We start from the raw sequence: 14,149 nt of genomic DNA, 5'->3' as shown, positions 1-14,149 counted from the left end.
GGAGAGAGGCAGAGAGAGAGGGAGACCCAGAATCCGAAGCAGGCTCCAGGCTCCGAGCTGTCAGCACAGCGCCCGATGCGGGGCTCGAACTCACGAACCTCGAGATCATGACCTGAGCCGAAGACGGACGCTTAACCGACGGAGCCACCCAGGGGTCCCAGCTTGTTAAGCATTTTTAATCAGTGGCCAACATTTAAAAATCCAGGCTGCACGTTAAAAATCCAAATTTTCAGTGTTTCTGAAAACCCACAAGAGCCCGCAGCCCTGGGCCTGCGTGTCTGCATGGCTCGAGGAAGGAGCGGGGGGGTGGGGGGTGGGGGGGAATCTCAGGCAGCAGCTGTCCACTGTCTGAGTCACCACAGCCCCCCACCCCTCTCTGCTCCACTGCATGAGGTCCGCGGCTGGGCTCTCATCTCCCACTCTCTCCCCATCTGTCCTCGGCCCGACTAAATGCTCTGCCCAACCCCCCGCCCAGCAGGAGACACTATTTTGAGCCCCCATTCCACTCCACCCTGGTGTATGTCATCCCCCCTGCCTGGAATGCCCTCACTCCTTGGTCTACATAACACCCAGGCATCCTTCAGGCAGCTCGGTTCAAACCTCCTTCCCTGACCTCTGGGTTAGGTGCCTCCTCTGGGCTCCCAGGGCACCTGTGTTTACCTGCACCGTGTCACATACCACACGGCAGCCCGGTGGCCCTCTCCTCCCTGCAGCCCCAGGCCTGGCCCACAGGAAACATTTACTGAGTGGCTAAATGAACAGCTCCATGGGGAAGGCGATTTTGCGCCCATTCACAGAACATGAAACTGAGGTTTGGAGAAGTGATCTGTCCGCTGCCCCTCTAAGACCAGTGACCACCCACACAAGAATCCAGATCCTTATTCTTTTTTTAAAATTTTTTTTTTACATTTATTCATTTTTGAGAGACAGAGCACAAGTCGGGGAAGTGCAGAGAGAGAGAGAGGGAGACACAGAATCCGAAGCAGGCTTCAGGCCCCGAGCTGTCAGCACAGAGCCCGACGCGGGGCTCGAACCCACAGACCGCGAGATCATGACCTGAGCTGAAGTCTGACGCTTCACCGACTGAGCCACCCAGGTGCCCCCAGATCCTTATTCTTTATGGGTCTTCAGAACTTGTTACGGGTTGAATTGTGTCTCCCCCAAGAATATGCTATTGAAGCTCTAACTCCTGGTACTTGTGAAAGTGACCTTTCAAACTAGTTTCTCTGCAGATGTAATCAAGTTAAAATGAGGTCATCAGAGTGGGCCCTAATCCAACATACCGGTGTCCTGATAAGAGGAGAAGAGACACAGACGTGCAAGGCGAGGGCCCGGTGCACAGAGGCAGAGATTGGAGCGACGTGGCTACAGTGGAAGGGCTCCAAGGACTTCAGGCAACACCCTGAGGCTCAGAGAGAGGCGTGGGATGGGGTCTCCCCTGACATCTTCCGAGACACTTGCCCTGCCACCGCCTGGATTTGGGTTTTCTAGCCTCCAGAACCGGGGGAGATTATATTTCTGTTTGAAGCCACTCTGTTTGTGGTTATTTGTTATAGCAGCCCTAGAAATAATACAGTCCTCTTTAAGAACTTGTTCAGGGCTGGCTGGGTAGCTCAGTGGGTTAGGCGTCCAACCTCGGCTCAGGTCGTGATCTCTTGGTCCGTGAGTTCAAGCCCCGCATCGGGCTCTGGGCTGACAGCTCGGAGCCCGGAGCCTGCTTCGGATTCTGTGTCTCCCTCTCTCTCTGCCCCTCCCCAGCTCACGCTCTGTCTCTCTCTCTCTCTCTCAAAAATAAATAAACATTAATTGTTTTAAAAAAGAACTTGTTTAAAAATAGAGAGGCAAGCCAGAAGAGACTCTTAAATACAGAGAACAAACTGAGGGTTGCTGGAGGGGAAGTGGGGGGGGGGGGCTAAATGGGTGACGGGCATTAAAGATGACACTTGTTGGGATGAGCACTGGGCGTCGCATGCAAGCGATGAATCACTGGCTTCTACTCCTGAAGCCAAGACTACACTGTATGTTAACTAACTTGGATTTAAATAAATAAATTCAAAAATATATGCATAAACCCAACACTCCGTGTACCTCGGGATTGCTGATTCCCTGACGCGGATCCATGATGGGGCCCTAGAGTCCCTCCCGTCCTCCCAGCACTTGGTCTGCTCTGCGAGGTGGTTTGGTCCCATGCAGGGTGGCCCCTGCGGTCGGGGTTCCACTCCTGGCTCCTCTGCTTGCCGGCTGAACCACCCCGGCTCCCCATTTCTTCCCTGTGCATATGGCGGGACTAACAAAGCCACCTACCCTGCGGCAGGTGTGGTCAGGAGGAAAGGAACACCTCAATTTTGGAGCAAGTTCCTGGGTCTCACTATTTTAAGTTGCTGAGTCCCTACTCGGGTGACTTCCTTCCAGTGACTGCATGACTTTTTATGACCTGGAAGGGACCAGAGAGCCACAGATCTGTTCCATCCCCGAGGAGGGGGAAGGAGAACGCTCTAAGTGTGGTTTCGGCTTTGAGCCTCAACCCTGGCCACTGGGCTGGAATCAACTGGAGTCAATGGACAGAAGATTCCGATATCTGCTTCCAGCTAAGACTCTTCGAGGGGGTACTGGGGGCAGGACCTGGGTCGCTGGTCTTAAAAGCTCCCGGGGGATTCTAACGGCAGCAGCATTTGGGAACTACTGGGTCTAGACTGGTCGCTCTTGGGACGGCTCAAGGCAAACACAAGACTGAGCTCTTGTGCCACAGGCGGGCTTGTTCAACACGGCCTTACAGCCTAGAATGTGTGATGAGCGCTCCTGGGCCCTCTTGTTCATTTCTGCCCATGCAGCAGCTTCCTGAAATTTCACTCTCTCCTCGCATCCTGGAGGTCTCAGGGTCTCTGCGCTTCTTGCCTGATGGTGGGCTTGCCCCAGAACAAGCATCCTGGGGGTTGTCGGTGGAAGCTACGGTCTTCTTAAAGCTAATCTCGGAGGCTCCAGAAGGCCCTTCACACGGCATTCTCCTGGTCAAGAAAGACCAGGTTTAAGGGGAGGGGAATGAGATTCCCCTCCGACAGGGGAAGAAGGGAACATGGCCATCTTTGGAGAAGGGCTACCCCACCAATGACACAGAGATTTGGGGCTCAGTCCTCAAAGTCTGTGTCATCCCCTGGTCTCCAGCTCCCTGGGGGTCTGGGCAGCCCTGTCCTCTTGGCCACCACTGGCCAGAGAGAAACAGGTGCTCCTGTGTACTGTTCGATGCTCCAGGGGGCTGTGGGGACGCAGGGATTGTGCAGAGTGGGACCAGGGTGCCTCCCAGGGTGAGGAAAGGGCAGCTGAGCACCACCCCAGGGCTCAGGGGTGAGGTGGGGTCCACGGGCTGAGTCTTCACATCTTCAGTGCCCACAGCCTCTCTTAAGCCCTAACACGCAACCCCACGCACTCACACCAGGGAGGGCACCTCCCTCCACCACCAGGGAGGGCGTCAGAGGAGTTGCTGGGTAACCACTGACCACTCTGGCCATCCGTAAAGGGTAGCTTCGTAATGCTTGGCTGTTGAGAGGCAAATCTTTCCGAAACGGCTTATATCCTGCGGGCCTTTTAAAGCCACGAAGAGGGGACGCCTGGGTGGCTCAGTCCGTTGAGCTCCCGACTCTTGATTTTGGCTCCGGTCATGATCCTGGGGTCACGAGGTGGAGCCCTGCAAGCATGGAGCCCACTTAAGAGTCCCCCTCTCTCTCCCTCTGCCCCTCTCCCCGGTTCGCACACCCTTTCTAACGAATAAATCAATAAATCAATAGATAAAGGCACAAACAGGACTCACACTTCACAACCTTGAGGAGGGGGAGGAGTCTTGGAATCACAGGGATGTCCTTTCATCCAGTCAATTAATCAAGCAGGTGGACGCTTCCAGCTCCGCTCAGGCCTCCAGCCTCTATGCTCCACCAGGGCTGGGATCCTCCCAAAGCACTGCTTCAATTGTGAACCACTGCCCGCTCAACAACCTGCAATGGCTCCCACTGCCCGCTGAGTCACGTGAACTTCTCGCTCAACGGTCAGCCCCCCTCTCTCTCAGCGTGTCCTGTGCCCTCACCTCCCTCCTTCCTGAAGGAGTCTGTGAATATATCCTGGGCCTCCCTCCTCCTGCCTCTCTGCCTAGAATCCATCAGAGATCTGTCTGTAGTTCTAATCCATCAAAACTCAAGTCCTCAAAGTCCTTGACAGGTTCACAGGCAGGGCATTCTACACCCTGAATGCGCTGTTCTCCTGTCCTCGTCTTTCCACGCGCATACGTCGTGTCTCGCCCCATCCAATCATCTAACAGAAACTTGCTGAGGGCCTACTACGTGCCAAGTATCTTGGTCCCCCCAGCCCTGATCCATTCCCCTTGCTGAGGATGGCGTGGCTCATCATTTCTCCAGTCCTCTATAAGCACCCAGAAAGAAAATCTACATCCCATTCCACTGTGCCCCCCAGCACCTTGGTCCCAGTGCCGGGCACGGAGCTTGGCACAAGACGGGGACTCAGCTTTTGCCGAACAAGTAGACGGAAGCGTTAACATTCCTCCGTCAAACTGCCCACTGCTTCTGCGTGGGGGGACAGCAACTTGGTGTCCAACACCTGGTGGTCCCTGCACGGTCCGAGCACGTGTTGAGAGTTCGCAGAAGCCGGGCACTAAGTGCTGCAGATAAAAAGAGTCAAAGTTCCCACCCTCGTGGGGATAACAGGTGCACAGCAACACCAGAAGGCAATGCATCCTGGTGAGACCACTTCCTGGCAGAAGGCAGAAGAGATGACTCCTCTTTAAACATGTGCCCCTGGCCCTTACAGTGTGTCTTCCTCAGGGAGGAGCGGCAAGGAGGAACACCCAGCAGCTGTGCAAATACTCAGACCCGGGTTTAAAACCCAGTTCTCCTCCTTAAAGTGGTGTGCCCTGGGTAAATGATTAATCCTGCTGAAGTCTGATATCCTGATCTATAAACGGGGGAATAATAGCACCCACGTCACAGACTTGTAAGGATTTACTGTAACCCCAGCGTCTCTGCCCATCTGAGCGCACATCGTTGTTTCTGTTCCTTGCAACTGACTCGAGACCGAGCATGTGATCGATGCCCAAGTATCTGTTGGCAGGAACACACCGACCACACATAACGTGAGAGTAAACAAAATAGACACAGAGAAAAAAAAAGAACCCAGTCTCTGCGCGGGCTCTGCCTACAGATGGCGAAAAGCCTTATGTTTATTTTGTCAAGTTACCATAGCAACATGTGATGCTCCAGCCAGCCCCTGGGTTAGCAGTGATCGATTTATCTTGTAACCAGGGACACAGGCTGTGTGGTGGGATCCAGAAGGGGAAGGCAGGGACAGCCATGTGTAAGGTCCTCTCTCCCCTAGAAATAAATCTGGTGAAGCTGCCTCAGTTATCATGTAGCTAAAGTCACCACTGTCTAAAATAACACCCACATGACAATATTTATAAACGTGGGTTTAGGAACAGGAGAGAAAATAAGGAAAACAACAACAACAGTGTTGCTGATAGGAGCAACGAGCATTTTGGAAAACTAAACAAGAGGCTGCCAGGAGCTGGGATCTGGAGACACCCTGGGGATTCTGTGTCCTTCCATGACTGTGTTGGGGGCTTGTTGTCCACACAGCTTGGATGTTGCTGTTAGTTTTTCAACAGGCTCCCACTGGGGTGAAATTTGGCGGGGGGGGGGGGGGGGGGGCCCTGGGGGCCACCTTTGAAAAGGCAGGTGTCCTTTTCAAATCCATTCCCTGGAAAATTAAACAGCAGCAGGTGGGGCCCTTGCCACACACACAGGGGACAGACAGCACATCAGTGGCCTTCCCACCTCTGGGCTCCCAACGTAACCAACTCATGGAAGGTGCAAGGTCTGAATGTGGTAACCTGGGATTTACTCTCCAGGACCAAATGTGGCCTTCCCTGGAGCCAGACTGTCCTCGGCACCGGGTCCTGGGAAAGGCCACAAGGCGCTCCACAAAGCGGGGATCTGTCTGCCTTTGTTCTAGCTCAAGAGAGCTGAGCACAGAAACGGATCACCCAACGCTCAGAACTCAAGGGGACCCCCCTTCAGCAAGGATCAAGTGATCGAGTGATGACAGGTCATCTGTTTTCTCCTGCCATTGGCAACCTGTTTTGTGTCCAGGGAAGAGTTATGGTCGCTACGGGCACTGATGACTCTACAGACTCAGCACAAAGCAAAAAAAAAAAAAAAAAATAGGATAAAATGATCGTTGCGCTCTCGCGCTTGGCTGGTCACCGAGGGGGTCTCGCCGCCTTCCTCGGGCTACAGAGGCTGTGGTCTCCACTCAAAGGGGAGAAAGTGAGTTGAGGCGGGGGGGCGCCCCAAGTCACAGGCAAGTTGCAGATAAATCTGCGCCTCGGGAAGATGTGGAATGGAGAACAGCGAGGTCGCCCACCCACCCAGGTCCGCGCGGATCCGGGCTGCACCGCCTTGGGTGCGTCCTGGGGACTGGAGCGGCGACGGCAGATAGGGGATGGGCAGGGAGGGGTCGACTCGCACCGCCCTGGCCCCTCGCAGTCCGGAACGAGGTCGGCCGGGCGCGCTCCGGGCGCACGGCCGGCCCCACCCCCGGGCGCCGCGCTCCCGCCTCCGACGAGAAAAGCCAGGTGGGGATGCCCGGCTCGGGACAAAGGATCCGGGCGTAGATCCCCGGCGGGCGCCACCGCCAGGCTGGAATCCTCCCGGCGCGTCCAGCCCCTGGCCCCTAACCTCCCCAAACTTCGCAGCCCGGGGCGCGCGGGGAAGGCGCCCCGTTACCTGCGCGGCCATAAAGGACAGATCCATGGTGTCGCCGGTGTCGCTGCCGCCGCCCGCGCTGGAGTCCTCGCTGCCGCCGCCGCCGCTGCGGGTCCAGCCGCCTGCACCGCTGGCCGCGAGCGGGCCGAGCAGCGAGCAGGGACCCCGCACCCCGCCGCGCCGCCCACCTCAGCAGCCCCGGCGTCGCGGCCTCGGCAGCCTCCGCGCTCCGCGCTCGGGACCGAGACCCGGCCGAGGCGGGGGGGCGGGGCGGGGCGGGGCTCGGGGGCCCGGGAGCCCCTCCACGTGACCGCTCCCAGCCCCACCCCAAGGGCGGGGCCAGACGGAACCCCCGCGCGCCCAAGAGCCTCTCCCGCGTGGGGGCCGCAGGCGGAAGCTGAGGCCGGAGGTCGCCCGGCTGGCGGGAGCGGGACCTCGAGTACGACGCTGTAGGCGCCCCTTGGGGCTGGCGTGTGTTGCTCGGGGGCTTGAGGGTCAGGGTCAGCGTGACCCAGCTTTCTGTGCCAGCTCTGCGCCCCGCGTCGGGTGTGCCTCCGCAAAAGGAGGTTTCCATCCTGGCCGGGGCTGTTCTTTCTTGCCCTGCCTCGCCTCCCTTTCCTGAGCAGACCTTCTGGGTTCCATAAAAGTCGTGAGAGCGGACAGCCATGGTCATTAACCCCTCGCTGAAAGGGGGGCGGTGATGAAGCTTGGAGACACCTGCAAGGGGTGCACCTCGCGCCCCTGCATCCTCGCGGCTCCGTGAAGACAGTGCTCCCGGGGGGCGGCGTCTGACCTGGAAGGTTCTCTGCAGACCAAGGGTTTGGGCAGTTACCCGCCTGGCGAGCCTGGCCTTGCTCGGGGGGAGGTGGCGGGCGCCCTGACCTCTCCCAGGACTCGGCTCTGAAGAAAAACGGGACAGGAGGTGAGCGGATGTTGGATGGACCACCGTCTCGTGGCGTGTTTTGGTTTTGTGTTCTTAAACCCAAACCTCCCACCCCGAGCAGCACCCTGTGGTCAATACCTGTCTGGGGTTGTGGGTCCTTAGATAAGTCTCTCCTCACTGAGTTCCCATCCGTTCTCGCAGTTGCTGGGTCCATTATTGGGTCCTGGCCATGAACTGACCTGTTAAACCACAGTGTCCTCGAAGAGAGAAAACATACTGATGTTACCACACTCAGGGTGACAAGGAAGACCAGAGGACTTAGAAGGTTGTCAACAAAAGCTTGAATGGGGGTATTTAAATCCCTCTACTGATGGATAATTTACATAAATGTCCCTATTTTACACATACAGGTCGATGAGTCTTGATACATACATACACCCTTGTAACCAGAACTATAATCAAGATATAGAACCTTCCACTCACCCCTAACCAAAAGTTCCCTCTTGCTCCTTTGAAGTCACCCACCTTTCTATCACTATGGGTTAGATCTGTCTTTTCTAGGTTTCTGGAATCGTACAGATTGTATTCTTTTCTTCGTCTGGCTTCTTCGATTCAGGATGATGTTGTCGAGAATCTTCCATATTGTGGCATGTGTAGGTAGTTATATTTTGGTGCCTGAATACGGTTCCTGCAAATGGATGGACCACGCGTGTTTCAATCATTTCTCTTGCTTGTGGACACTTGAGTTGTTTCCAGGTTTTTGGTGATCGTGACTCAAAGGCCTGTGAACACTGGCATATAAGTCTTTGAATAGACATCTTATTTCCAGTCTCAAATTGGAATGACTTAGTTGTGTGTTTACGATAGACTGCCAAGCCATTTTACAACCTGCTCGTACATTTTACATTCCCACCGACAGCGTATGGGAATTCTAGTTCCTTCCTGTTCCCACCAACACTTGATATTGTCTTTGGTTTTAAGTTTTTATTTATTTATTTTTAGAGAGAGAAGGAGGGACAGCGAGAGGGGGAGAGGGAGAATCCTAGGCAGGCTCCCCATTGTCAGCACAGAGCCCGATGCGAGGCTCGAACCCAGCTCGAACCCACCAACGGCAAGATCATGACCTGAGCCGAGGTCAAGAGGCGGATGCTTAACGGACTGAGTCACCCGGGTGCCCCTTTTGATATTGTTAGTTGAAGCCATTCTAGCGGGCCTTGTGGTTTGAATTTGCATTTTCCTGATGACTGGTAAACTCAAACATCACTTTCACTTGCTCACTCTTGGACGTTCATTTGTTTTCTTTGATGAAGTGTCTGTGCCAGTCTTTTGTCCATTGAAAAACATTGGGTCAATTATCCTTTATTATTGAGTTGTAAGAGTTCCATAAGTGTTCTGGATACAAGTCCTCCATCAGCTATCTATATTAGATGTATTTTTTCTCTATCTGTGGTGTTTTTTGTTTTCTGAATGGTGTTGTTTTGTAAAAGTTCTTAGTTCTGATAGAAAAGTTCTTAGTTCTTAGTTCTTAGTTCTAGGACCAGGACTAGATTTAAGGAAACACAAATTTCTTTTTTAATTTTTTTAATGTTTATTTTCAAAGGAGAGAGACAGAGCATGAGAAGGGGAGGGGCAGAAAGAGAGGGAGACACAGAATCCGAAGCAGGCTCCGGGCTCTGGGCTGTCAGCACAGAGCCTGATGCAGGGCTTGAACTCATGAGCGGTGAGATCGTGACCTGAATCGAGGTAGCCAACCGTCTGAACTACCCAGCCGTCCCAAGAAGACACGAATTTTAATGTGGCACAGACTCTTATGTGCCACTCTTCACTTATGTGACCCTGGGAGTGTCTCCTTAAATTTTTTTAAGTTTATTTATTTATTTTGAGAGAGACAGAGACCGAGCAAGCAGGGGAGGGGCAGAGAGAGGGAGAGAGATAGAATTCCAAGCAGGCTTCAAGCTGCCCGCTGCAGAGGTCAATGCGGGACTTGAACCCACGAACCATGAGATCATGACCTGAGTCAAAACCAAGAGTCAGACGCTTAACCAACTGAGCCACCTAGGCACCTCTCCTTAAAGTTTGATTCCTAAGCACCTTGTTGGCCTCTCCCACTGACTAGTAAGCCCCTCACAGGCAGATCTGCACATTAGAAATACCACTCTGTGGTTTTGCCCTGGGCGACCTCATCCAGGCATGTGATGATCCAGCGAGGACACCCAGATCTCAGCCCTGAGCTCCCGATGGGCACGTCCGTCTGTCTACTCAGCACCTTCTCCTGGATGGCCAATGGCATCTCGAATTTAACCTGGCCAGGACTAAGCTATGATTTCCCCCTTCTATCCGGCTGCTCACAGGCAGATAACGTCACTCCCCAGGTCCTCCCTATACAGTTCTGTGTGTTGTGCACTGCACAAGGGGGCACGGCAGATAGGCAAGCAGGAGTTAAAATTCAGCCATGTCCCTCTGGTGGAATCTTGTGTGTGATAAGGGGCTATGTCTATCTAGAAAGAGGGGTGTCTTTGCTCTTCTCCCCAGAGCCCTCGTAAGGACCAGTAGATCCGGTCTTCTGTCTCCCTTACACCCCATTAACCCTCTCATTCTCTGTGCTCCATCCACACTGGGCTTCCTTCTGTCCCAGCAACACCCCAAGTGTGATTCTGCTACCCTTCTGGCTGCACCTGTCTTTCTCCAGATCTTTCCTTTGATGCTTCAGGTTTCAATTCAAAAGCCACCCTTTCCAGGGGGCCTTCCCTGGCTTAAGCAATCTGTCCTTAAAATTAAAAACACCATTTTTTTTTCCATAGCATTTCTCCACTTTTTAAATGTATTTACTTGTTGGGAGAGGCAATGTGCCAGGGCCCTGAGCATCCAGGTTTCAAGGCATCAGCAGGCTCCAGGTCCTGGCAGCTTGGCCTGGGGACAGAGGAAGGGGATGCGTCTATACGTGGCCCATTGAGAGGATTTGGGTCCCAGGGACGGTCTCCAGACCACCCTTATGCCAAGTACTGGAATGGAATCCAGGTGCACAGAGAACTAGGGATCCTGTGAGGGGAAACATCTATTCCCTAAAAGGCTGTCGGCCTGAAGGCCACCGCAGAGGGGTGCCTGACCCTGACATTTCGTCTCGCCTCATCCGGGACTTAGAGAGAGAGGGCAGGGGCCACAGTGACCCTGGAGGGGATTCCCTCCCTTCCTGGGAGGCCCTTAAAAGGGTTTAAGAATTCATGAGCTTCTTACGAGCGACTTGATAAATTTTTCAAGGCACATCACAGGGGCAGAGATGGCTTAGGACCCACCCTGCTTCGAGCAGGCTGAGAAAATTGAGGGCAGCAGTGGAGGCAGCCAAATGCACAGGAAATCCCGCTCCCCTTCGAGGCCTGCCTCCACTGTCCCTTCCCTGCCAACCTTTGTTGCATGACACGCTTCTTCTGGCCATTCACTAGGTGATCCCTAGCCCGCCAGCGCCTGGGTCGCCAGGCAGATTCCTCGTGAATCTCGTTCTCTGAAAGCGAGGCTTGCAGTCGGCATTGTACCTGCTTCGCCGATGACGCCGGCTCACCTTCTAATCAGAACTAAGCTTTCTCTTCCCCAGGCCTCCCTCAGACTGTGCTAAAAAAGTGCGATTCAGCTGCATCCCATAACGGTGTTTTCTGAGCACCTATACGACGCTCGGCGTAGAATCTCGAATACTTTGCTTCCGAACCTCAAAAAAAGAATAGCCTCAGAGGGGTTAAGAAACTCGCTCAGGTCACTGAGCAGATATGGGCCGAGCCAGGATTTGAACCCGGATCCAGCCAACACAGAGTCCACATGCCTTCCACGCTACGGTTCCTGCCCGTGAGGACCCTAAACGTCCGTCAGACCAGCGCGAAAGCAAGTCATCACAAAGTGACGAGGGATTCGTTCATTCTTGCTTTCATTCGACAAGTATTCCGTTCGTCCATTCAGTATGTTTCCCGAGCGCCTGCCGTGTGCTGGGGACTGTGTGCCGCGAAGGAGCGGAGGCAGCAATGACAAGGAGCTGCGGTAGCATCCAAAGCCCCCTACTGGGGGAGCCTGAAGAGTCGGGTTTGAATCTTCGCTCTGCCACTTGCTAGCTGGAAGCCATGAGGCAAGCTACTTGACCTTTTCTGACCCAGAGTCTTTTCATTCCTGAAGACGGAAGACTGGATGGGATGGTGGCTAGGGGACCTAGCACTGCCTCTGGCACATAGTAGGTGTACTGAGTGGAGGAAGGTTAAATCTGGCACATAGTAGGCGTACTGCCAGGGGACGGAGAGAAGGAAGGTTAAAGTCCGTCGGGGGAAGGGAAGGTGCTAGTTTTATACAAGGATTGCTCATTTGCTTGTTTATTCCTGTTCAAACCCATGTTCTGCTGGAATAAGTTCACCAGAGGATTACAGAGCAAAAAACAGGATGGTTTCTTATTTATTCATGAAATGCATCAGCACCTAGCAAACGCCTGGCTGCAATGAAGTACTCTGGGAGCATTTCGGAAATGAACAAACTAATGAGCTAATAAGAATTTATGGTTGAATAAATGAATGGACGAAATTAAGTAGGGGGGTGTAAGACGTGGAATGCCTCCCTCCCCTGCCCCCCCCCCCCCCACCGCCCTCAGTGGACTTACCTGCTTTCCTTCGCTGGTGCACACACCTCGGGGCTGATATTTAAAATGAGAGAATGCCAGACGCCAGACCCTCAGTTGTTGGACTCACTGACTCCTCTTTAGTGGAGGGCTTCCACGGCGTGGGAAGGAGCAGGGAACTTGGAGCAGGATTCCTGGGTCATTGCCAAGCCCACATCTCCTCGCAGTCTCTTCAATAAGTGGTATTGGGAAACCGGACAGCGGCATGCAAAAGAATGGAACTGTACCACTTTCTCACACCATACACAAAACGAAAGTCAAAATAGACTAAGTACCTAAATTTGAGACCTGAAACCACAACACTAGAAGAGAACACAGTCATTTCTCTGACATCAGTCGCAGCAACATTTTCCTAAATAGGTGTCCTAAGGCAAGGGAAACAAAAGCAAAGATAAACTCTTGGGACTACACCAAAACAAAAAGCTTCTGTATGGTGAAGGAAGCCATCAACAAAATAAAGGCAACCGACGGAATGGGAGAAGATATTGGTAAGTGGTATACCTGATAAGAGGAGAATATCTAAAATGTATAAAGAACTTCTGCAACTCAACACTAACTAACCTGATTAAAAAAGGGCAGAGGACCTGAATAGACACCTTTCCGAAGGAAATATACACATGGCCAACAGACACATGAAGCCATGCTCAACATCACTCGTCATCAGGGAAATGCAAATCGAACCCACAATGAAACATCACTCTACACCTGTCAGAACGGCTGGACACGAAGACAAGAAATAATAAGCATTGGCAAGGATGTGGAAAAAGGGAACCCTTGGGCACTGTGGGTGGCAATGCGAGCCCAGCCACTGTGGAAAATACTACAGAGGTTCCTCAAAAAATTAAAAATAAAACTACCTTACGATCCAGTAATTCCATTACTGGGTATTTACCCAAAGAAAATGAAAACACTGATTTGAAAAGATACATGCCCCCTTATGTTTACCGCAGCCTTGTTTACAATAGCCAAGATAGGGAAGCAACCCAAGTGTCCACGGATAGATGAACGGATACAGAAGATGTGGTAAATATACACAATGGAATATTACTCAGTCCTAAAAAGAATGAGATCTTGCCCTTTGCAATAATCTGGATGGACTTAGAGAGTATTCTGTTAAGTGAAATTAGTGAGACAGGGAAAGACAGATACCATGTGATTCTACTTATATGTGGAATCTAAAAATCAAAACGAGCGTATAAATACAGAGCAGAACCAGACCTATAAATACAGAGAACAAACTGGTGGTGGCTAGAGAAGGTGGGGGGCGGGGATGAGCAACATGGGTGATGGTGGAGTGCAGGTAGGGAATGATTAGGTCACAGGAATAAAAGGCACAGCATAGGGGATATAGTCAGGGATACTGTAACAGTGTTGTGTGGTGACAGATGGTAGCTACCCTTGTGGCAAAAATAGCACAACGTGTAGAGATGTTGAATCACCATGTTGTATATTTGAAACTAATGTAACACTGTGTGTCAACTATACTCAAAAAAAAAAAAAAAAAAAAAAAGAAAGAAAGAAAGAAAAAGAGAAGACAAGAGAAAAGAAAAAGAGATCTGGCAAGCCCAAATTCAGATGTAAGTGTAAAAATACACACAGGACTTTGGAGACTTAGTACAAAAATGTAATGATTTTCATCTGACTCTTGGCTTTGGCTCAGGTCATGATGTCATGGTACCTGGGTTCGAGCCTCGAATCGGGCTCTTGGCTGAAGGCACGGAGCCTGCTTGGGACTCTGTCTCTCGTCTCTTTTTGCCCCTCCCCTGCTTATGTGCTTTCCTCTCTCTCTCTCTCTCTCTCTCTCTCTCAAAATAAATCAATAAACTTAAAATGCTGTAAAAAAAAAGTAATGATTTC

General features: G+C 52.5%; 1 protein-coding gene across 2 annotated transcripts in view; it reads right to left on the bottom strand.

Moving 5' to 3' along the window:
- Positions 1 to 7,035, bottom strand: part of CUNH14orf132 (chromosome unknown C14orf132 homolog) — a 56,543-nt gene extending 49,508 nt beyond the window's left edge. For both annotated transcript variants that reach the window (XM_019462196.2, XM_019462195.2), the window contains exon 1: positions 6,786 to 7,035. Coding sequence is in view for 1 of the 2 variants with exons in the window: in XM_019462195.2 (XP_019317740.1) it covers positions 6,786 to 6,812 (27 nt within the window). In the remaining variant the exon portion in view is untranslated. The remainder of the gene's footprint in view (positions 1 to 6,785) is intronic.
- Positions 7,036 to 14,149: the final 7,114 nt, after the last annotated feature.

This window comes from Panthera pardus, unplaced genomic scaffold, assembly GCF_024362965.1.
Source record: "Panthera pardus isolate Hobbes unplaced genomic scaffold, ASM2436296v1 HiC_scaffold_24, whole genome shotgun sequence".
Classification (NCBI taxonomy): Eukaryota; Metazoa; Chordata; class Mammalia; order Carnivora; family Felidae; genus Panthera; species Panthera pardus.
This window is presented reverse-complemented; position numbering and strand designations above follow the sequence as displayed.